This window comes from Nomascus leucogenys, chromosome 12, assembly GCF_006542625.1.
Source record: "Nomascus leucogenys isolate Asia chromosome 12, Asia_NLE_v1, whole genome shotgun sequence".
In the NCBI taxonomy this organism is placed as follows: domain Eukaryota; kingdom Metazoa; phylum Chordata; class Mammalia; order Primates; family Hylobatidae; genus Nomascus; species Nomascus leucogenys.
The window spans coordinates 77,064,941-77,091,064 of NC_044392.1; the positions used below are offsets into that span (position 1 = coordinate 77,064,941).

A 26,124-nucleotide genomic window follows, 5' to 3' on the forward strand; every position below is an offset into this window, starting at 1 on the left:
TAAAATGTAAGCTTATGAGGGCAGATGGCTAGAATATTTAGAATATTTAATAAACTCTGAAAGTATTGTAAATTTTTTTCTAGGAAATTCATACAGATCAAATTCATACAAATGCTGTACATATGAAAATAATTATGGAGTGTTTAGAGTATTGCTTACTAAATTAACGAACATTTGACTTCTTAGGGAAAGAAACATGACTATCCTTTAATCTGGGTATTCCATCAAACAAGGTCAGTCTGATTGTATGCTATAAATAAGTGTTAAAGAAAACCAAGTTCACATTTCTAACTTGCCTAGGAAATAAAAGTTCTCACACAGTCAATATTGTAATGTCCACTGGGGATTGTTCAGAAGGCTCCATAGATGATGGCTTTGGGCCAGACAATCAGATTATGCTAAGGGAAATTAAGATAAAATCCTGTGGACTATACTGAAGAGAGACATATTATTTGCTATGAGGTAAAATAGCCTTTTCTACTGAATCTGAATGTTCTAGTGAGTTGAAGTGTTATTTATATTCAAAAGAACATATAGATAGAGAGGTGTAGGGGCGAATTATTGCTATAGTGAGAAGCTGTAAAGCAATATTTTGTTGATTATGGTAAAAATTGGTTAAATGCATTGGGTAACTTTTCCAATTTTAAGCTCAATTAATAAGGAGGGAAGTTGAGACCCTGAATAGGTTTTCTGAGATAGGCGTCTGTATAAATTGAGATTTAAAGACAAGTCAGAATGATGAAGGAAGACTAAAGGATTGGATTGTTCAGGCTTGAGACTAGAAGAGTGGGGAGTTAATAACCGTCTTTAAGGATGAAGGGTTCTTATAAGAGAAAGAAGACTAGCTGTTTTCCATCTCCAGTGAGTACAGAACAAGTAGATGGGATTTAACAAATACTTATTGAACATCTCCACCAAGTGCAGAACAAGAGGATGGGAAGTATAAGTGCTTTAGATGAGAACTAAAGAATGTACTAAAATGAAGATTTTAATTCCTTGAGAGGTTATGAATTTTGTTTTTTAGAGATCTTTTAAACAATATAGATTTTTCTCTTCATAACTTTATAAATAGGCACTAGTGTCAATTCACTTTAACAAACGTTTATTGCATTCTTAAAGCCCCTTCCAGTTTAATGATTTGAGCAATGTGTCAGTGAATAGAGGGCTGATAACTTAGTAGAACTAGTCAACATTTAAGCTATTTAAAATAATAATCATGATGTTAGTTATAATAATTAATGAAATCAGTAGAAGAGTAAAAGGTATTAATAGTTGCATTTAGTAGAATCATTATGCAATATAAGTTCCTGTATGAATTGTAGAAAGCATTAAAATATTTGGATTATTCAATTGTATTAAAATGTCTTCTGATGGAAATAAATACATATTAGTGAGAGAGGAAATCAGCTTGAATGCCATCTAGTATGATCTTCCTTTGAAAGGCCATTTGAAAATTAAGCTCTAGAAGAATATTTTCCTCTTTGCGATTAACATATGCACTGACAATTTAATTTTATTATACTTGTTATTCTATTGATGATTGTAGCCAATATTTATTCTAACAAGGATAACAATATAGCTATTCAGTTCAAGTTGAAATATTTAATATGTTTAATAAAAATGTTACTTTATATATCGCCAAAGTTGATTAAAAATAAAATTAAAATATGCTTAACATCTTTCCCTGTGTAGCAAGTCAGTTTTTAAGAATTTTATCAGCAAGGGACTACATATCAAATTTTCCAGTGAAATTCCACTAATGGTAAAAAAAGAAGCCTCTGACTACTAGAGAAGATCCAGGCCCTTAGCCCACAAAAGGCAGCATCTATGAAGTCTTTGTTTAATTTTAATAATAATGCAAATTTTGTATTCTACATATAATATATTTTTTATTCCTTGAACGTCTAGAATGTGTCAGATTCGGTTTAAACCCTTCAGATACAGTAGTGAACAAAATACAGGAAAATTTCTTGTCTCCTAGAGATTGCATTCTATTTTAATAAAATTAATAATAAAAACAAACAAAAAATAAGCATAATATTCAGCATGTTAGATTCCTATAAGATTTGTTCATTTTGACATTAAAATGTTACATGAATTTTCCATATCTGGGAACAAACATTTTTTTTTCCCCTGCTACTCCGTTTGGGTAAATTGGTGGGATACTGTTTCTATGATCCTGTCAGGTTCGGGAAACCGGTTTGAATTAAATACTTATGTCAGATACTCATTTCAGCAATGAGGCGATTATCATTCTTGAGCTGTCATAGCATTGAAGATTGCATACAGTCATGTGGGGAGAGATGCCATCAGTTTCCTTTTTCACTGCTTGTAAAATATATCAACATAATCACTAGTAAGAGATACTCAGAATTGAGTCAAAGAAGCAGTACAGTGCAATATTTCCAGGCTGTGTTGATAGAAATTTTGATAAGTATATTTTTTGATGACAAGTTAAGCCACTTGTGGATTATGATGAGATGAAAGGGTCACTAATCTTTTGGTCAATCTTCTCTTGTCTCTGTGATAATCTCATAAAAGGATCAGTTCAGGGAATAATGATGAGTGATAATGCCATTAATTTTAAAACTGATACTGTAATTTTCATCACATGTAAATTATCTGAGCCTTGCAATCTACATAATCAACTCTCTTCATTCAATTTTCAAATTTCATTTTCATTGCAGCATTTTGGTCATGTACCATAAATATACTGTTTCTTTACATTTTTTAAAAAATGAATCATGCCCAAAGTTGTAAGAATACTTAAATGGGCCAAATGTGCAAATGTCTGTGTTAGGGTGAACAATGAACTTAAGTTGTTTTACTTGTAGTTTTTAACCTCTGATGCAGCATCATTTTTTCTTCATGGAGAAGGATTCTTATACCTACACTTTCTTCCAGTGAAGGTCAGAAGAGCAAACTATCCACATTCATGTCCATTCGATTAAAATGGACTAAAAGATATAATTTTGGAAACTTCATATATATATAATTCAACTGTTTTATCACTGAAATAAACCTATTGAGAGAAAATAAACTCTTGGAGACAAAGTGTAATTTGAGAGTGGGGATATTTCTCCTTGAATTTGGAAAGTGGCCAGGCCTAGATGCAATGAAATCCCCTTATACTTCTGCCTTTCATGGATTTCACATCATTTGTGCACATAACTCCATTCATTTTTCCAATTAATGTCATATTTGTTTAATAATTAAAAAGGAATGACAAAAAACTTACCCTACTGACATTTTCTTCACATATTTTGACTTTAAATATTTGAGAAATGAAGACATTATAAAAAATAATGGGATGAAATGGTGAATGTGGCAAAGAATAAGGAAAATTGTTGATATCCATGCTTTAATCCCAGAAAAATACAGTATCTGGTTAACCTCCATTTTCAACCAGTTATTCAGAAATTATTTCTATGTATTAAATTTTATGGTTTAGACTTAGATGAATAACAACCCCATTTTCTGCGTGGATGCTTCACTTTGGCCCAAAGCAGATTCAACCAAAATATTACAGCATTGGGCTTAAAAAATTGCTCCTATTTCATTGATCAAGGGAGAGGGTGTTCTGGGTTTTTTTTTTGTTGTGCATTTAAAAAAACACTTTATAATTTTCAGTACTTTATTGTTGTCTCCTAATTTATATTTTGATGCTATACATTTTCCTCTAAAAATCCACTATAGCTTTATCTCAAACATTATGTCATTTTTTGGTTATTCTTAATATCCTTTAAAGAGAAACAGCAAACTATTGTGTGGCCAAAGTTACCCTACACGGGTGAAGGGAAAATTATTGAGAATATATTTGTAACGTAAATGACAAAAATGGCAAAGGATATGAATAGGCAATATCTAAAAATAAAATGTAAATAGCCAATAAACACATGAAAAGATGCTTCACCTCATTAGTATCCAGGGAATTATAAAATGCTTTTCAGTCTCCAGTTGGCATAGGTAGATTAATAATACCTAGCACTGGCAAAGTTTCAGGCAACTAAGCACTTTCATACATTGCTAGTGGATTGTGAATTACTACAAACTTGTGGTGAATTGTCTAGTAATGTATATCAAAATGGTTAAAAAAGATCCTGTCATTTTCACTATAAAGAATTTATCCCCTAGTAAGAGAAGTCACCATCACACATGTACAAGGATATATTATAGCATTATTCATAACAGCAAAATTCTAGGGAAATAAAACTATGTTTCTATTATTAAGAAAATTGTTAAGTAAAATACGTAATATTGAGAAGTTTTTGGAATTTTATAGACATATTTATTGACCTGGTGATAGATCCACCTATTTGTGGTACACACACACACACACAAAGAATTGCTGACTGATGTTTTTAAGTAAGTAGACCCCACTGAGAAACAAGTACACACACATACCCCACACAAAAAACTGCAACATAAAACGTGTTATGTGAGCATGGAAAACTATAGAAAGGTAGTAATCTAGCTCACTGGAGTTCAATTAGATGTTAGGTTGGAGACAGAAAATTATTGTTACATAACTTTGTATTCAGTTCTTATAAAAGGGCATATATTACTTTTGTAATTGAATATATTAAGATTTGAAGTTAAAAAATTAAACCGTTTAAATATGCATAATTTTCAACATGCTTTATATATTGGGGAGTATACTGTGAAAGGAAGGAAGGTTAGTAGTATGTGTGTTACTAAAACATTTTTTAAAGGAAGTGGTTTTGGAAAGAAGTGGATGTATTTTGTAGGAGAAAGTTTTGTTTGCTGGTTGGTTTAACCAAGGTGTAAGGAAGTCTGATTTAAGGCTATAAACTTATTTTTCAGAAAATTGATTCATGAGGATCTGCAGAAATCACTGATTCTAGTTCCTATAGTCCCTGTTGTTCTAGCATTGGCCCTGTTCATTTGATGTGATTGAAAAGTTTATAATGTTAATTTTAGTAGTAATACTCAAGTTATATTATTTTTGAGTTACATAACTGTTTCTACTCCGAGGAAACACACAATTGGAAAGAACACAATATTGAGTAACTTGAAAAATATGACTGTTGATTATAGTTGATGAGCAAAATTTTAAAACCTTTTTCCAAAATAGTTTGCGTGAACCTAATGTTCTAGGAAAATATATTCTGTTTTTCATTTGTCTTTGAATATGCACAACTCTGAGCCACATACCGTTACTATTATATCTGGATTTATATGGTTTTTATAATGAACCTGAGTTTGATATGCTACAGCATTAAAGTATTTAGAAAACTGGATTTTTTTATCTTTGCGAATTCTGAAATGCTTGATAGTATTAGAAACATACTAAACAAAATGCTTAGCTAATTTATTATAAAGACTACTGTCTGAGACTTGTTTTTAACATGATTACTGAGCTTATATAAAAATTATATTTCTGGTCTAATCTGTTTAACCAGAGAAAATCAAAACATACTTAGAATTTTTGATATTTGGATGAAAGTGAGAAAAATCTTTTTTATTTTGTATCTTCTAAAATTAGGGTCAAAATTTTATATACTTAATAAGAAATACAGAAAATTGGATAGTAACAGATGATAAGCAACTTGATATGTATTTCAGACGCCTGTGTTTCAACTGTCTGTGCTGTTGAAATAAAAAAAAGTGGACGCCTTAGAATTCTATTCAGATCCCTGCTTCTATTTGCCTACTATCTGCTGTGTTAGATTTTTACCTAATTAATATTTTTACAAAGTCATTATCACATTCAAGCATTTGGTTTCTTAGGATGGAGAGTTTATGAAAACAGAGTTTATCTTTTCCATATTGATCTATTTATTGCTAATACTTAACAATTTTATAACTGATGATCACTTATTATTCTGGGAAATATGAATTATTTATTCAGTTCCAAACTTTTGAAATAACTGTCTGGTGTTTTAGAAACCAGAAACAAAAATTATAATAGGAGTTTAGACTATAATATATTGCTGCAAGGATAATTATTAAGGGAAAACACAGCTGACATTTTCTGATTTATGCACACAATCAGAGATGGAGTCCAAGGACTGTGACATAATTATCTTCATGCTAACAATTTTTGTAAATCTCTTGACAGAATTTTAGCTAATTTTAAAATGCCTTCTGAAGATTAGCACTTAAAATTGTTGGGGAAAATAGCACAATTTATTAGCAAGGGTATAATTGTAAACCTTCTAAATACTCATTGTGAATATCATTTAGACAGTAACTCCTGCTTTAGCAGCTGGTACATAAGACACCCGTTTATGGAGTCTTGAAACAACAGAGAGTGGAATCTAATTAAAGAGGATTACATGCCAAAGAAAAAATTATTAAAAACAGACTAATAGACAATTGTTATGAATTTAGAAGTCTCTGCCAAATTCTCTTTTTGATACAAATTCATGTAAGTAACTGTCAAGTAAAAGCCTTTATTCCTCCAAAACCAGAGGGATATTAGAAGGCTTTATCTTTTGTGACTTAAAAATGATTGCTTCTCTGAATTTTAACTTAACACAAAAACTTAAATGGTACTATTAATCTTTCCTCATGTATTAAAATGCACACATGTGCTTTTAAAGATAAATGATCAGAAATACTATTTTAGGTTTTTTATTTGATATCTATCTAGTACCAACCATTCCATAACTGTGTACAGTATACGGAAATCTTAGGCGTATTTTTTCTTTGTAAACAAAAATCAGCTTATCAACTTAGGCACTATTTGTTGAGACTTATGTTAAATTGGCTTGCATATTTTTCTTTGTAGTGTACATTTAAAATTCATGATACACCAAAGATTGTTAATTTTTAGAGCCCTAATCTAGTAAATTCCTTGTTTCTGTTTGAACTGACCCACTCCACTGTGATCTCAAGGTTTTTTTTCCAAACAGAGAATTGAGGTAGCTTAAGGTAATACATATTCAGATGTTAATTGTTTTTTAAACAACATATTTTTAAAATAAGTGATCCTCTTAAGTATGTTCTAGAGAAAAGACAGTTTACATCTGTGAGTTTACCTGGTGTCTAACTTTACATCTTACACACACTGGGTGGTGGTATTACAGTACGTCATGCATTGCATTACACAGCCATACCATCTAAATAGACTTTTGTGTATTTTAACTAAATTAAGTGTACATTAAAACTTGATTTCCGAAGACTAAGAATAACATGTTTTCTGTGTTACTAATAAATGCATGAACAAACTCATTGGATTGAGTAAATGAGACATTTAATATTCTTAAGTGAGTGATAGTCCTATAAACATAGATGAAAAACTTAACCATCAAAAATTGAGACATAGAGGAACACCACTGATGCTCAAGTAGTAACAGTGGATTTATTTGACTTTGCTACTCCCACCCCATCCCTGATACCAAAGTTTTCCTCATTTGCTTAGACACCACTTAGTCTAGCAGGGATTGCCAGATGCTTCAGGAAAACTCCATCAAGGACAAGGGATTGTTTTAAGTTTAAAGCCTCTAGATTACATCAAATTTTTTATCCTTATAGGGATAATATCCTAGAGAGCAATTGTGTAGCTGTGTTTCCCTGTGGTGGTAATTAATTTAGTGGAGATGGGTCAGATTGTTTGGAGCTTAAAGGTGAGCAGGCTTCCCTGGTTGAAATAGTAGATTTTCATTTTTAAATTGCTCTTGGAGAGCCTTCCCTCTTGTCAAGATTAAGTGAGTAAGTAAATTATAATGGCTTCCAAAATAGTAGATATCAATATTTGTATAATCGTTTGTGGTTGGCAGTACATGGGACATAGAACTCCACAATATATCTTGAAATAATTATACTGTGTTTCGTTTGATTATCATGTAAACCATATGAGACTCAATCAAAATATAACCATACATTACGCAAACAAACACATTATAATTTTAAATATGAAATTATGATTAAAAAGCAAATACTTTATCCTGAATTTTGTTGGCCTCTCATAGATATAGGAATGAATTATCAGCGGGTAGGATACTATAGCTAAACTTTTTATTTTAATTTATCTCAAAAAAGTACTAAAATATTACTTAATTCTTACTGTGTATGAGAGATGAAATCTTAAAATATTTCAAATAAAATACTTTCAGACTATGAAGGCAGAAATGAGATTCATTCTATCTTTTAAAAAATATGTAATAATGTTTGAACAATGCGTATATTTTCACATACATGTTTTTATTTACTTTAATCTTTACAATAACACTTCGAGTGGGTAATATTACTTTCATCATCTTCATTGATACCTTCATTTTATGAAGGACTATTTGCAGATTGAAATGTTAAGCATTTTTGTAAGAACACATAAGCTGTTTAGTTGTGGAGATGAAACTCAAAAACATTTTCTCTCTGCATAGCTCCTACCTCTCCTACTGCATTATATTGTATTTCACTGTGACTCATATAAGATTCTCCTAGACAGGGCCTGATTGTAAGCTGGCCACAATTAGTGAAATGACATTAGCTAAATATGATTACCTCTTAATGTTCCCTGAAAGGATTAGACTAGTTAAGACACACCAAAGGGAAAAGCAATTATCTATTGAAATATGAATCTGTTGATTAGAACTGGAAATCATATATTGATAGTAGAATGTTCATCTAGAGTTAAAAAATATGAATATAGTAATTATTTCTTACTTGTAAAGAACTTCATCAGGGCTAGTTTTGAGACTTCTTGTTGAGTGCAAAAATCAAGATACAACACTTTCCAGGAAGAGTAAGTTCACCTAATTGACTCAATTTTTTTTTTTTAGAGGAACCTAGACCTTAGGAAATTCTAACTACATGAGAAATGCATATACTTGTATTACCTTTTCCCAATTTACTTTATGTCCTAAAGAAAAGCTTTGTGTTAACCAACATTGAACTGTCTTAGAATTGTAGCAGTACATGTTGGAGTGTGCCATTTTACTTAAATATTCCTCATATTTTAAAATATGAAATTTATCATTGCCTTCATAAGAGTGGTGGTTTCCCTTGTGATAATTCTCTGAGGTTCCTTCAAAATTTAGTATTCTGCAGGTTTTCAACCAGCTGAGATTTGTAATTATTGCTGATATATCACTAATACATGGCAATGGATGTGAGGCGTATTTACCTTATAGCAGTTACTCTATTGAATTGGCTATTTTTTTTGAAAATAAGGAGTTAAAAAAAGGTTTTAAACATTGGTATCTCAATGATTAGCATACTATCTAGCACCCATTATGTTCTAAATAAATATTGAATGAATGAATGAGTGAATGACTGGTTTTCATTTCTAGCTTGGCAACAGGATTGACTTTTGTGTCTTTTTTTAAGTTAGCAATTTGATGTTTGAACCTAAGATGCTTTATTGTCAAACAGCAATAGAAATTTGCCAACTTCCGGACCCCTTGTTTCACAAGGTTCTTGGACTGCTGATTATATTTGTAACTTCCGTTTTTAAGCTGTTTAGGTTCATTGTGAAATCATCCTCCCTGATACTAAAATTTGGTGCACATAGACGTTGGGCCATAGATGGGCTTCAGGAGCTGTATTGGCCCACTGAAATTGTATATAGCATAGCATATTGTGTACTTGTGCATATGTACTTTTGTGAAAATGTAATTTTTTAAGGAAAAGGATCATGGTTTTCATTATACTCTCATAGGAGTCTTATGACAAGAAAGTTAAAAAATTCCATAAAGACTTTCTTTTACTTTATTATTCATAAAAATCACCTGGTAAACATGAAAAATGCACATTTTTTTTCTGTTTCACCATATGAAATCTGATCCATTAGGATTGAGTTGGGGTTCATGGATACTCTTCTTCTGTTTATTCTTTCCTCTTTTTCCACCTTTATTGAAAACATCGTTGCTGAATGTACTAATGGATTTACATATATTATCTCATTTAATCTTGTTGATAGCTCTAGAAGGTAAGTATATTTCACATTGAGGAAACTGAGTTAATTAACTTGCCTAAGGACTTAGCTTGTAGACAGTAATGGTAAGGTCTGAGGCTAGAGCCAATTTTACTACCTTAGCCCTCCCCCTTTTTTTCTCTTAATCTGGAAAATTTTAAATCATTTCAAAGACACATTTGGAAGTAACAAACTCAGTCATCTCTTGTTCCAAGAGAATTATTTCCTTTCTCTCCTCTGTATTCTTACTACATGTGAGCAATTTGAGGTCTTGTCTTATTTACCTTCATATCCCTGTGCATAGTATTATCCCTGACATGTAATAGATTTTCAGTATTTTTTTTTCTGTGCTGAAATTTAATTCATTAACTCGAGCCTTTGTTACTTAGTAATTCTGAGACTTAAACTCCAATAGCTATGCCATTAACTCTTTGTGACTTTTCATTTATTAAAATTGGTTTCCTAATTTATTCAATTTAGGTTTGTATATAAATTTTAGATCTGATTTAGTTTTAGTTATCATAATTATAACATAAAAATGCAGTCCCATGGAAATAAAGTCCTGTGGAATTATCAGTGATTTGTTTTATTTAATAATTTAATTTGCTAGCTGTTTTTTTTTCTTTTTTTTTTTTTTTGCCTCTTTCTACCTCCATCCAGAATCAGTAGATTTTTGGTTGAACTTTTTGATTTTTTTGGTATAATTTGAGCGAAGATAACTCAGTGAATTTTATTTAAAATTCTCAGCGTTCCGAAATCTCCTTGTATATTATTTTCTTTCATGTGACTGTTGGTGTTCTACTTGTTTCATTATACTTTTATAGAATCCTTAACACAGATGAGATATAAAACACTATGAAATCTATCATAATTGAAACTCTAGACCTTCCCTCAACCCATGGGGATTCATTTGGCAGGAGGCCACCAAAACCAGTTCTTTTTGATGCTTAGTTTCCAGTTTCTACTTTAATTGCTGCCAAAATCTGAACACTTGGGAATTTAATTGCTCATTATATTTGTCACGGTGGTGTCACAGACCCAAATAAAGACTGTTGCATGCAAAATATTTATGGGTATTAATTTGGCCTAAATGTGTATATTGGATTCCATATTTTTCTACATTATAAAGTATAGCACTTCCAGACAGATGTAAAATAGAATCCTGCAAGAGCTTCTGCTCCATTTGACTCTACTAGTAAACTATTTTCCATCCAGCTCAGTATTTAAATTTGATGACACCTAGAGGAAGGCCTATTCAGAACTTTATTATATTCACTTATGCAGTTTACTCTTTAAAAGTGGACTCGTGAGGAGTTTGAGTCTGGCTCTGAGGCTAGACTGCTTGGGTTCAAATCCCTGCTTTATCCCTTGCTAACTATATAACCCTGGGCAAGCTTTACCTTAATCTCCCCTGTGGTTGTTTCCTCATTTGTAAAATAGGAATACATACGGTTGTCATGCAGATTACATGGTTAGACTTCCTAGAAAAAGTACCTAATCCAGAGTCACTACTCAATATTAAGTGGTTTACTATAATTAATACACACACACACACACACACACACACACACACACCCCACACACAATACATTATATATTAAAGCTATAATGTGTACCATGGTTGCTGATACAAATTTTTCCAAATTTTCAGCTTTCTACTAAATAATTAGAGCTAACCTGTGCCTGTTATATTACATGGCATGTCTGGTCGGCATTAAATTTAATACCTTTGTGACCTTCCATTTTTCCTGTGTATTACCACTTTCTTGCTCCACATTGTCTAGGCTAGCGGACCTGCTTTTTGTTCCAGTATTTTATTACTAATCACGGATTATTTTTGTTCTTCTGCTTGCCGTTCTCAGGAGTAGTTTATTAATTCATTCTCTCTGTCCCCTTTTCTCTTTGTATCTGTTGCCTTTTCCTTTCTTCTGCTGTGATGGTTGTAGGTTTCTCTTGCGATTATATTGGTCAAAGGAAATTAGGAGGCACTTGGAGGGTGGAAATCACAAGCCACTACCACAGATAAGATAATTTTTTTGAATTTTTGTGAACTTTCCTATCCTGTAAAGTAAGTCCCCTATGTCATACTTGTCACTGAAATCGTATTCCGGGACAGTCTACTAACTTACAGAATCCCCAAGAATGAATAACTTGTTGATTACAAATAATTTACAGTTTTTCTCAGATCCATGCTCATATAAACTGGGCTGAGAACAGATTTTGATTGGAGGCCGCTGGCTCAATTTTACCTACAGTTGTCTCTAATGTTAGAGAGGTGTTATTGGTGGTAAACGTGCAGTGAATCTGTTTGCCCTTTACTCAGTGGATGTTTGATGCTTACTTTTATTTATGGAGAAGTTTGAGCAGATAAAGATGTTAGTTACTTGAAATACTTATTCTATATGGCAAGAGCCTAATATTGTCTTAAATATAATTCAAATCATGTGTCTGTTACTTAGTGCTTCTATATATGGTCCTTGAAGCATAAAAAATAGATTTGATTTCAATTTCTGTATACAGAAGTATTTTTAGTCAAGGTAATAGTTAACTGTTTAAATGCTACAGTGCTTACTTATTTCCTTCATTGTTCTGTTGGGCATAATAAACTTTATGCAGACACAAAGTATAAAACATGGAGCATTCGTTCTTCTGTTAGTTAGCCTAATAGTCATTTTGGGTTTCCCATGCTACATCAAGGCAGAATATGCCATTTTAACCAGTTCCTGATAAAATTATTATTAAGGTTGGAGCTTCTACTCATTATAGTGAAGGTACTCTGAAACATGATATTTCAGCTAAATCAGAAATTTGGCTACCTTCAATTCCTGGCATCACTGAGCGCTCAGTGTGGCTACTCAGTGTGGCTACTACAGTCTCTCAGTGTCCACGTGTCCACTTTCTCTCTTTCTCTCTTTCTTTTTTTTTTTTTTTGAGACGGAGTCTCACTCTGTCACCCGGCTGGAGTGCAGTGGTGCGACCTCCGCCTCATGAGTAGCTGGGACTACAGGTGTGCCCACCATGCCCAGCTAATTTTTGTATTTTTAGTAGAGACGGGGTTCACCATGTTGGCCAGGATGGTCTCCATCTCTTGACCTCATGATCCACCCACCTCAGCCTCCCAAAGTGCTGGGATTACAGGCATGAGCCACTCGGCCCAGCCTTCTGTCTCTTATTTTAATCCAATAATGTGTTTGTCCCCTGTGTCTGTGGCTAGAAAAACTAGATAGTCAAGTAATCTTCCAACCCTGCTGTTTATGCTAGGAATGGACCTTAAAAAATTTATGTCCAATAATTTTGTTATTTCTTTAATTATTTTATGAACTTGTTCCTCTGCAGTGGTGGAGGCCCAAGTAAAGTTAAAAATTACAGTAGGATACACACATATGTTTATTGAGGCACTATTCACAATAGCAAAGACTTGGAACCAGCCCAAATGTCCATCAATGATAAACTGGATTAAGAAAATGTGGCACATATACACCATGGAATACTTCGCAGCCATGACTTCACGTCCTTTGCAGGGACATGGATGAAGCTGGAAACCATCGTTCTCAGCAAACTATTGCAAGGAGAGAAAACCAAACACCGCATGTTCTCACTCATAGGTGGGAATTGACCAACGAGAACACATGGAAACAGGGTGGGGAACATCACACACTGGAGCCTGTCTGGGAGTGGGGGGCTGAGGGAGGGATAGCATTAGGAGAAATACCTAATGAAGTGACGAGTTGATGGGTGCAGCAAGCCAGCATGGCACATATATACCTGTGTAACAAAACTGCACATTCCTGTACCCTAGAACTTAAAGTATAATTAAAAAAAAAAAGAAATAAAAAAAAAAAAGATTGCAGTAGGATTGGCAAAGAGGAGGAAGCTAATGAGGAATTTCAGGGCCAAAAAGAAACAAACAAAAAATTATATATATTTTTTCTTAATGGTCTCAATCAACAACATTTATAACTTTGAGAAAGTTTTAAAATTTCTTAAACAGGACACAAAAACAGTGTACTTAAATTAGAAAACTAACAAATTCGATCTCAGCTTAAGCAATTCTCTTCATTGAAAGACACTTCTAAAAATGTGGGAAGACAAGACAGAAGAGGATATTTTTAATGTATATACCCAAAAAGGACTTTTTGAAAAATATATAATTTTAATTATTTTAGATTCATTTTGGTAATTTCAAAGATTTTAATTATAACAGCATATACCTGTGTGTGTTTGTTAAAAGGATCTTTGCCTTAATTTGACTTAGTTTTAAAAAATATCAAGGTTAAAAATAGTGGTTTATATACCAATATATTTCAAATCAATTCTTGTACGTTGGAAATTATTAATATAATTTCTGTAATTTTGTAAAATTCCGGATACTTATTCAAGAATAGAAAGAACATATTAATACTAAAATTTTGTTATTTAGTTTTTCTTTCTGTAAAGTTACCTAATACACTAAATCTAGTTATTTTATTACCTAAATACTAGTAAATTCCATAAGAAATCTAGGGTGCCAAAAGATTCATATATATATATAAATTTAAAATTTCTACAGTTTATGCCCTCAAAACCTATTTGGGTTCTCTCAGATTAAGTGAGTTTTAAGTATACATAATTATATTTAGAATTGTAGTAAAAATTTTTTAAAGTACTTTTAGAAAACTCAGTCTAGTATTGCTATTTTACCAAAAAGTAGAAACACTTATGAAATTTAAACTGCTTATGTCGTATTTACTCAGTCTTAAAATTCTTCTAAGAACCTGATCTAATCTAATTTTTACCTAATTTTAAGATTTGAACTTTAGTTTCAAGTACATAAATATATATGTACAGTTGTAAATATTACACATAAAATTGTTAAAGATCTGATTATAAAATTTTGATTCAAAAATTTTGAAACTTTTATTATTATATCTGTGCTCTATCCCTTCATCTTAGTCAATGCTAACTTATTTAGAACTTGGTATTTATTGTATACTGTTTATGGTGATTAAAAACTTACTGGTTTTCTCTTTTGAGTTTAAATTGGATTTTCTATACTTAAGATTATTTTAGAGAACTAATTTTTATTCTTCCAAACTTAAGAAGTTTTCCTACTTTTATACATTCATTTCTTCTGTTTATCCACTTTGAAAAATTGATAACGAAACTCCACTTTGAAAAATTGATAACGAGACTTCTGTGACAGCTGTATCATAAAATGTTTTTATTTTGTTACTGTTGTATTTAACTGTCAATTTTAATGAATGCTACCCAATTAAAGTGGTATGCATATTTTTCATGAGTCCATGATCAATATAATCAATTATATGTTTGCATAACTGCATAGATATAATTTTTCTCAGGATCTTAGAGAATTAATGCAATTTTTAAATATGTTGCAGAATTGTGAGAAGCTGGAGAATAATTTTGATGACATCAAGCACACGACTCTTGGTGAGCGAGGAGCTCTCCGAGAAGCAATGAGGTAAGTCTGGGTCACCATAGCAACAGTCACAGATGTGGTAAAGAAAAAGTCATTCTTCATTATTTGGGGAACAAATGAGTTCATTGCCACCATTCAGCTCTGTTCTCTAAGGTATTAATTTGTCAGTGGAGAGACTTCCCTTGAGGCTGTACTTTGGTTTTGAAGCTGCATAAATGTTAAGCCTCAGTGCACAGTAAAAAATGTAAATGTTTAATTTGTTACTTAAAATGCTTAAGGGGTGTCTTGTTTTATATTTATACTAAACTGTGTGATTGAATGAAAATATTGTTCATCTAAATTCTGCCTGTATATAAAGAAATAAACATTGTACAATGGTGCTTTAATTGAGTAGTATTTCCTCCTAATTAATATTTAATTTAAAGAGAGGTACTTACATTTTCATCTTCTATAACATTTTATAGGATTATATTATATTATAGTATTTTTAGTGATTTACATTTTTACACTATTACAAAGCATATAATTAACTTCCTTTTAACTATAGTGGTCTATAATGAGCCTGACTTTTTTTCTTTTTTCATTTCTTAACATCAGTAATTCTGAATATTTATATGAAATTGCCCCAAATTTGATGCCTTTTAAATAACTTTTAGTGAAGCATTTTTCAAATCTATTTGATCAGAATCAAGAAAGGCTTTTTATTAGACATTGAAAATGTGTGGGAAATAAAACTCATCATTCTTAGAGTGAGAAAACAACAAATGATAGTAGTCTTAAAAGTTCTGAGCTTGAATATTTGAGTAGCATAATTTCCAATATATTTGTAAAGAAACAGTATATTTATATTTATTTAGCCTATAAAATTAAAATGTTTTTAAAATATGCCTTCTTCTATCTTAATGCTCATTTTTCAAGGATGTTAAGGCTAAAAAAATTAAAACGAGAGAAAGGATAAACCTAAGAGGCTTCCTAGAAAGGTAGTTTAGATACAATTTTGTTATTGCTAGCACACAGTTACCATATACTTTAGTTTAGAAGCTGCTTTCATTTAGTAACCTTCCTTTTACCATGCAAGCAGCAGGAGAAAGTAATTAAATTTAATAGAAGCTGCCCTCATTTTGAAGCCACTTCTATTTAAAACCACAGGGGGAGGTAATTAAATTTAATGGAAACAGTAGCTTCTACACAAAGATACATGGTACTTCTGTATAGATGATTATGATGTCACAAAAAGAGGAATAATATATTACTAGTACGAGAAATTACCAGCTGGAGCAAGTGAGCCTATTTTATTGTTAATGTCTTTACTAATAAAAAAGAGGGAAAAATAAAACTGAGTGCACAATAGAGAATTTGAATCTATATAAAATGCAATCAGATATTCTCAGAAAGTTTAAGTTATTGAAAATTTTAGCAAATTAAAAATAAGGTGTAAAATACTTATTTTGGAAAAGGCTAATGCAGAAATTGTGAATGAATTTCTAATTTTCACCATACATAGTGGTTTATCCTAAAATTACCACTGCTATAAATTTAACATTTTTTGTAAATGCTCATTATGATAAGTTTAAATACAGTAAACATGCATGCCAATATTTACTTGGAAAACTGCAGTTATTCTCTATATTTTTATATCTATTTATTTTGAAGTAAATACATAGACAAACAGGAAGACAAAGAGGGTGCCAACTCTTATGCTTTGAATAAAAGAACTGAAGACCAAAAGACAGAAAGAACTGAAAAGAGGCAATGTGAATGAAAAATGACGTGAATAAGGAAAATACAACGAACAAGGAAAGGATATGTAATCAGTGTAGGAAATTTGTCCTCAAGAACAAAACAAATTGAATTATAAGAATTAATTTCATATGAAGAGATTATTAAATTCTGCCAAATTTTGTTACACATAACATTTTAGAACATATCAGGATGTCCTGTTTTTTAAAAAACTAGAGATGAACTGATGATAAAAACAAGTATTACCTGACTGGAATAACTTGCCAACCACCCATTCTATGAGACAAAGCAGTAGTCTGGATAATTTACATGAGAATTTAATTTTATGGCATAAAATGTACTTGTTTGCTTAAGTTATACATTTTACTTACACACACACACATTATTGGTAATGTCTGGATTCATTAAACACAGTGGAATAATTTAGTAATTAATAGCATACAACAATTTAGTATATGGTGGGTCAGGTGCTTTTTAAAATGTGTTTGGAATATGCTTGAGGTGAAGACCCAGAGCCTGAGTATTTCAGTCTTTTCCCTGGCCCAGAACATTTCATGGTAGCTTCTCTATTAGTCCATTGGCCTGGCGTAGCTTGACTATGGGACCATCCCTTTTTCTTTCTTTTTTTTTTTTTTTAATTATACTTTAAGTTCTAGGGTACATGTGCACAATGTGCAGGTTTGTTACATATGTATACATGCGCCATGTTGGTGTGCTGCACCCATTAACTCGTTATTTACATTAGGTATATCTCCTAATGCTATCCCTTCCCCCTCCCCTGACCCCACGACAGGTCCCTGGTGTGTGATGTTCCCCTTCCTGTGTCCAAGTGTTCTCATTGTTCAATTCCCACTTATGGGTAAGAACACGGGAACACGGAGCATCCCTTTTTCTTATTAGCTTGATCTCTTTAGCAGCCCCTAAGTGGCTCCAGGTCCCCACAGTGGTGTTCTTGTCCTGAGTGTGTCTAGCCAGGAGTAACTGGCACAGAGCTGGACCCATATCTGAAGATTGTCCTATTGTGGCTGCAGTGTTGGGGGGCCTTTCGCCATCTTGGGTACCTCCTTATTTATTTAGGTTTTATTATTTCTATGAGCTTAGAACAGAAAAGAGAGGATTCTTAGCCACCTCATCCAGTCTCTCTTTCTGGCCAGTCTTTGCTGTGCAGTCTTGAATCTGGTCTTTTGTCAGTATCTGAGTTTATAAATCACTTTAGATCCCTCCCATGCTTCCTTCTGATCCCAGTCTTAAGGATGCCGTGAGCCTGTAGCCCTGGTGTGTAAAAAAGGATGAGGGGTTACAACGTTCTCTGGAATATGCTAGCTAAAGAAAACGTTAAATAAATACATTAATTGAAGTAGAGAGAAAAAAAAGAGGATTAGTGAAGATTTGGGTTTTCAGGTGAATGTGAGATAGCTAAGGTTAACTCATGTGTAAATGTGCAATAGGCAGAGGGAAAATATAATGCAACAACTCAAGGAAAAGACTGAGAGTTGATGTGCACATTTGAGACTTGTTAGTATTTTGATACTTGTTGTAGCCAAGGGAAGGCATATGATTTCCAAGAATAGTGCATTGGGATAAGAAAGAAGGAGAGTCCAGCCAGATGTCTAAGAAAATACAGGGCTTAGGAAAATATGTGCCAGGAAAAAACATATTTTGGGATTTAAAATTCTGTATAACCTTCTCTAACAGAGTAAGACTAGACTGAAATATAATGTGCCTAAGAAGAAAAGGACAGGGGAATGGAATTCCTGGCCGTTGTTCTGTGGCTCTTAGAGACATCTAGACCAATGTTGCCCAGACCTTTCTGTGATGAGAGAAATGTTCTCCATCTGTGCCATTTAGTGTGAGAGCCATCAGCCACATATGGCCAGTGAGTACCTGAAATGCGATGAGTGTAACTGAAGAACTGAATGTTTAATTTTACTTAATTTTTATTAATTTAAATTTAAATACTTATATGTGGTTAGTGGCTGTGGTTTGTTCTGTGCTGCCCTAAAGGGATGTTTTTGTGTTGCTAATGTGACACTTGACTGCCTCTCACTTAACAGAGTTCTCAACAACGGAGAGGCCGGAGTGAAGCTAAACCATGTTCACACACATCACACATAGACACACTTACTTTCTTAGAAAACTAATAGTAAAAGGTAGATCCATAACCTGGTAATAGATGTAAAACCAAAACTAGAAAGTGTGATTTGATATAGAGGAGACAAGGTAGCTCTTATTTTATAAAAACATAATTTATACCTAGAAAGCCCAACAGAATTAACAACAAAACCTCCCTAAGAATTTGACATCTTTTAATGTGATCATATTCAAAATGAAGATGGAAATTCTGAAGTTCTTCTAGTGTTACTTAAAACAGTGTCTGTAATTGATAATAGATACTATAAAGATCTGATGAAGTTATTATATGATGAAGTAACCCAAGTAGTTCAGGACATGTTCAATCACCCAATAAATGGTATAAAAGGTTTTTTGTTTTTTCTGCTTACTTGTTTGTTTTTGCTGTTTGGACAAAAAAAAAAAAAGACTTTATAGTCTCACTTCATATGGCCCAAAGGAAATTTCATGCATTTTTAAAGAGCTAAGGGAAATAAATGAAACAGCTGAAGTCCAGTGGAATGTAGAAGTGACTCTTGGAGATTGAGATGGGGGAAGAGATGATACACTAACAAGTAGGTGAAGAAATCACTAAGCTTTGATTCCATTAAAAAAAAAAAGCTTCCATCATTTGCAACAGCATGGATCAACCTAGAAAATGTTATGTTAAGTGAAATAAGCTAATCACAGAAGGGCAAACACTGCATGATCTCACTTATATGTGGAATTTAAAGACTTCATCTCATAGAAGTAGAGAGTAGAATAGTGGTTACCAGAGGCTTGGGAGAGTAGTGTGGAGTGGAAATGAGAGGTTAGTGTTCTATAGCACAGTAAGGTGACCATAGTCAATGGTAATATATCGTATACTTTAAAATAACCTGAGAAAATTTGGAGTGTTGTCACAGGAGATGGAGACCATCCTGGCTAACACAGTGAAACCCCGTCTCTACTAAATATACAAAAAATTAGCCGGGTGTGGTGGCGGGCGCCTGTAGTCGCAGCTATTTTGGAGGCTGAGGCAGGAGAATGGCGTGAACGGGGGAGGTGGAGCTTGCAGTGAGCAGAGATCATGCCACTGCCCTTCAGCCTGGGTGACAGAGTGAGACTCCATCTCAAAAAAAAAAAAAAAAAAAAAAAACAAAACAAACAAAAAAAGACAAGTGTTTGAGGTGATAGATATGCTAATTACCTTGATTTGATCATTACACAATCTAATATGTATTGAAACATCACACTGTATCCAATAAATATGTGCAACTATTATGTGCCAATTAAAAACAAACTTATTTTAAAAAGCTTATGCAAATGGGGACAATCACAAAATTAAAAGACATCAGTGTACTATTTTGCCATATGTATGACAGATTTTAAAAATTGGGAACTCAGTAGATAATTGGCAAAGTATGATTAAGTAACCCTTGGAAATATTCAACTCTAATGGCAAACAAAAAGTGTAAATTTCATAAAAAATACACCAATCTCTTGCTTATTGCTGCTAATGCAGTTTGGTGGGAAGTTTTTGAGTGCTAGAGATGGAATAGCGAGACAGCCATTCTCACAGATGGCTAGAGATGGAATGGTGAGACAGCCATTCTCACATTCTCAGAGGACTGAAAATTACTGCTGCATTTAAGGAAAGGATTGTCACTAAGTATTAAGAGACTTAAAACAAACATACTTTTTTGTATTAATTTACCTTCTAGGAATATATTATGCAGAAGCCATAGAAATTATGCATAATATGAATGTGATACTCAAATTATGGAATATAACCATGAACAAATTTTACAGAAACTAATTGTCTACCATTAAGACAATAGACAAGGAAATTATATGTATATAACATAAATATATATAAATGTATATATTACATATAAATATATATTATATATTCATATTTATAATTTTAAAATATTTATAAATTTATAAATTAGATAAAATCTGTATATATACAGATATATAATATATTTATATTTACAGATATATACAGATTTACATATATTTAAAATAAATCTGTGTGTGTGTATGTATATATATAGAGAGAGAAACAAAATTGCTTGTAGAATATTATCTCAACTGAATATAAAAAATGCAGAGAAAAAATAGGAATGAAATTTGGCTATTACATCTGGCTGGTTGGCATAAAGATAATTTTTTGAGGCTTATGCTTTTCCATTCTATATTTTCTGTGATGGGAATATATTATGAATAATTAGAAAAACAGTGAAGGAAAAATGGAGAAAACTAAAAATATGAAATAAATACTAGAATCAATAGTAAGAATCAAATTTGAGACTCCAACTGTAATTTTAGGTAAATTAATTATTTTATTCTTACTTTTTTGTAAAATAGGATTTAACATCTCCTAGGATTTATATGAGGAACTAGGATATATAGGAGAGAATGCTATGTAATTTATGAAAATTAATAAAAATAAGATATAAAATATAATGTTTGTATACATTTTTCCTTTTAATGATGTATGCGCTTACAAGAATTACATGTGTAATGTATAAATAATGGAATTCAATGGAGAAGTTTACTGCAGTCTTAGCATATAGAATACTAGAAGCAGTATATCTTGTCCAACTTCTACATAGTCTATTGTAGTGCCATGGGTGTGGAAATCTTATACAGAATTTCTGAAAATGATAAAGAAAAAACATTTTAAGGACAGGAAAAAAGTACATCATCTCTAGGTCAAATCTCTGGTTTATACTATGATAATGAATTTAGAGGTATAATTCTCTTCTTTTCATCATATTTTTTCTTTGTCTTGGTTGATTCAACTCTCTAATCATGCCAAGGTGATTTGATTTCTTTGCTATCATATTCTGTACCTGTTTTAGCCCCTGTGATAAATCCTGAACAGTAAGGGGAAGGATGGGGCCACTTTCAACATTGTGTTGCATTTTTTTTTTTTTTTTTTTTTTAGATGGAGTTTTAGTCTTGTTGTCCAGGCTAGAGTGCATTGTTGCGGTCTTGGCTCACTGCAACCTCTGCCTCCCACGTTGAAGCGATTCTCCTGCCTCAGCCTCCCAAGTAGCTGGGATTACAGGCGTGTGCCACCATGCCTGGCTAATTTGTGTATTTTTATTAGAGATGGGGCTTCACCATGTTGGTAAGGCTGGTCTCGAACTCCTGACCTCAGGTGATCTGCCCTCCTTGGCCTCCCATGTGTTGTCTTTTTGTCCCTTTTCAGTCTCACAGGCAGTAGAGGGCTATGGGTAATAGATATATGCAATTGGAAGGTATTTGAATTGAATAACTTGAGAAAAGGTGACGTCAGATTCTGAAAAAGAAGAGGTACATATAGAATATACTCATTAATAAAAAAATAAAAATACTATTGGGAGTTTTTTACAGTGTCTTTCTTAATACACATAAAATATAGACTGTTAATAGATTTATGAGTATACCTCTATGGCAAGAATACAAATTGTTTTTGGAGTGCCAACATTGCCAATTAGGTGTTATTTTATTTGCAGAGCCAAGTCTATTCAGTGAGATCTGTTATATTTACATTAGTACTATAAAGATGAACTACCGGTACATAATGTCTCTGAAATGTATTCTTTTTCGCTTGGCTTCATCACGTGTTAAGAATTTTGTCACTAGATGGTGATGTTGAGTTGCACAGTTTATCTGTGCTGGCTTTTTTACTGGTGTGTGTATACTATTTGTAGGCATCATAAACAGCCATATATACAGAGTTAAATATAAAAGTATAACCATGTAAACTTGGAAAGTAGCTTTTAAGAGGTCTAACATTTCCAAATATTATTTGAGTCAAAAGGTTAAACTTTAATGTCATTGTTTCTTTACCTTCAACTCAAGGACTTTTTAGAGGTGGAAGCAATATAAATAGCAATCTAACTTTTTATTGAAAGGCTGAGGTCTGAAAAGAGATCCCAAGACATTTAAAAGAGGTAGTTTTTCAGCTCTTCAGATATGTCCCGTCTGTTTGTATTAGCCTAATGTATGTCTTTAATTTCACTCCTCTGTTAGTATTCAGTAGTACTGGTGTTGACTACCATCTGACCTAAGGGTTGTGTTACTACTGGAACCTAGGTATTATTTTAGCTGTTTATGATTTGGGTTATGTTAATATTGCATCTGTTGCTAAATATAATGGTTGAATTACACTGATACTTTAGCTGATACTTCTACATGAACCATGACTCCGACTAAGCCGTTATTAGTAAATCATGAACCGAGTAATTTTGTTCATCTGAAAAAGATTTAAAGATAAGAATATGATCATTATTCTACTTTATCTTATTCTTAGAGATTTGTGTGTGTGCATGTGTATGCATATTTCTATATGTGGTATGTATTATATAGATATTACATGTATCTATATGTATGTATATATTTCTCTATAAAATCTCCCCTTTGCAGTCAAGGAAAACTTGCACTGTGACAGCATTTGGAGTTTGGAGTTCCCTTGCCTTTCAGGTGTATTCATTAGGATTACAAAGATATAAGGAAGTTCTGTGAAATTCTTTTAAAATAGTTAAAAATGGGATAGGGGAAGGACAAGGCACGCTAAGTATTTGAGATTAGCGAATTGATTAAGTAGTTTACAAAGTAAATATAAAGCTATGAGGGAAAAATCAAAGTGGCATTGAAGAAGAATATAAAATAAATAAAATGAGAAATGTTAACAAAATACTTCCAGTGAAGTTAGCAGGTTGTTTAATAGTATGGAAAGTAAATAATTTTTTAAACATTCTGAAAATGTTATATAATGGTGGAAGTAATAATAGATGATTTAACATTTGTAATTTATTTTTATTTTTCAAAGTGTTGAAAAACAAATTCCTTTATAATCAGAAATGCCCGTGTATAAGGGTATATTTTAACTACCTGAAAAGTCTGAGCAGTGAGATTGGATTCAGAAGCAATGTTTCAACTCTTTCCTATTTTAATCATTTCTAAAATTCTGTCTTAATTATGTTTTTCGAAGTTTTCTATCACTAAATAGATCAGCAGGAACCTCCTGAAACCCCTACTCCCCAAATCAGCAGAGAAGAGTATTCTCTTGTCTTCTATGCACACAGAGTGTGTTATCTTTATCATTTCTATTACAGAAAAACATATTTCACCATGTCCAGAGCAGGTTCCTTGATTTGGTTTATGCCACCTAACACATGAATAAGTCAATCAGGATGAGTACTTTCAGATGTTGTTGAAATCAAAAGACAAAAGTGCATCATTACTTTAGATAATCATGCACCTATCCTAATAAATATCATTGAAATACAGGTCAGAAAATATATGTAATTAGTTTTATGTAATTTTTGTATTGTATGTAATTAATTTCATGTACCTTGAGTAATATGAATGTATGTATATGTCTTTATACACCTATATACACATGCACATACATGGATACACACATTTGGTGATTTATATAATTAGTTTCATGTACATTTTGTAATATGAATGTGTGTATATGTCTTTATACACCTATATACACATGCACACACATGGATACACACATTTGGTATTATCTGTTTGCCATGTAAATTAGGAATATTACTTCCATTCATTCACTTCAGGAGTGAGTGAAAGCCAGATTTGACACTCAGCTTCAGATGGCCCAAATATAATTTAATTGGGGAAATAGAAGAAAACTATTATATTAGCTGTTACCAGTGTTTACTAAAATCAGCCATATGGTCGGCAACAATGCTTCTGGATTATTTATGGATTTGTTATTGACTGGCATTTATAAATACAGAATTCTGTCAATTTAGAATCTTTTCCTTCACTTTCAACTTGAATTAGAATTCAAAAGTGAGAAATATTGATTACATAATTATCAAGTACAAATCTGGTGAAACAATAGAACAAATGAAATCAGTTAATAGGTTAACACGATTAATTAAGTTATTAATTATTTATTTATGAAATACATTATAATACTCATTAATCTAAGCATTGGTTTGTTCCACCTGGTGCCTAGTAGGTACTAGGTGACATTTGTTCAAACACAGTATTTGCAGAAAAAAATCAAATTAATATTGCAAGTGACAGTTTGATATTTTTGGAAAGATAAAACCAGAAAAGAAAATATGTACCATTGATATACAGAATGTATCTATTTGAAACAACAGCATTGGCAACAGCAACATGAGTAGGAAGCTCTGAGCCAAGCAAGGTCAGGAAAAATTGCATTTTCCCCTTAGTATCGAAAGATTGTATATTAAAGACTAGGAAAGAAGGGATGCAGCTTTTGTTTTGCTACCAAAGGAAAGTGCAGAGCTAAGTCATTACTCTAGAATGCTTATCATTTTAGATACAGACTTTGAATGAGCAGCTAATAGCTAAAATTATTTAGGAGATAAAAATTGGTACTGTGAGGATTAGCTTTAATTTTAAGTATCCATAATTGAAGTGCCACATTATGATTTTAATGTTATGATAATCTTGTTAACAAGCTGTTGTGTATATACTATCATATTTTAATGTAGTTGCAAAGCTTAAGTAAACCATAAAGTAAATTGCTTTTTGAATCGGGCTTTTAGAAGTGGAAAATTAGTGGTTTACATGTTTTGAATAAGTATTTTGTAATTATATTTGTCATTTTCTACAACTAAAGAAGACTAATAGAATAGATTTACAGATAATAGATTATTGTTTATAAGCACATTGGTATTTTTTTTATTGCTCATTCTAGTTATTTGTTATATATGTCACAATATACTATAATAAAATAGCTGGCCCTAGTTTTTTTGTAAGTTATCTCTTCTGGAAGATAGACATTGACATTTAGTTATAATATTTCTCATTTCTCTTATATCAGCTTCTTACATTTAGAAGAAAATTAATACAATTTCTTATCCAGCATTTCTACATGTTATTATGATGTGTACTAAATACCTTCCATTGAAGGTATTTGTGTTTATTTTATTTTGGGGAAAAAGGTCTCCCATTCTGACAAGTTGTTTTTAAAAAATGTGTTGCCTCT

General features: G+C 32.1%; 1 protein-coding gene across 1 annotated transcript in view; it reads left to right on the forward strand.

Moving 5' to 3' along the window:
• Positions 1–26,124, forward strand: part of DPYD (dihydropyrimidine dehydrogenase) — an 806,347-nt gene that overhangs the window by 81,148 nt on the left and 699,075 nt on the right. Inside the window, exon 3 of the mRNA XM_003260094.4 lies at positions 15,259–15,341. Coding sequence (XP_003260142.1) covers positions 15,259–15,341 — 83 coding nt within the window. The remainder of the gene's footprint in view (positions 1–15,258; positions 15,342–26,124) is intronic.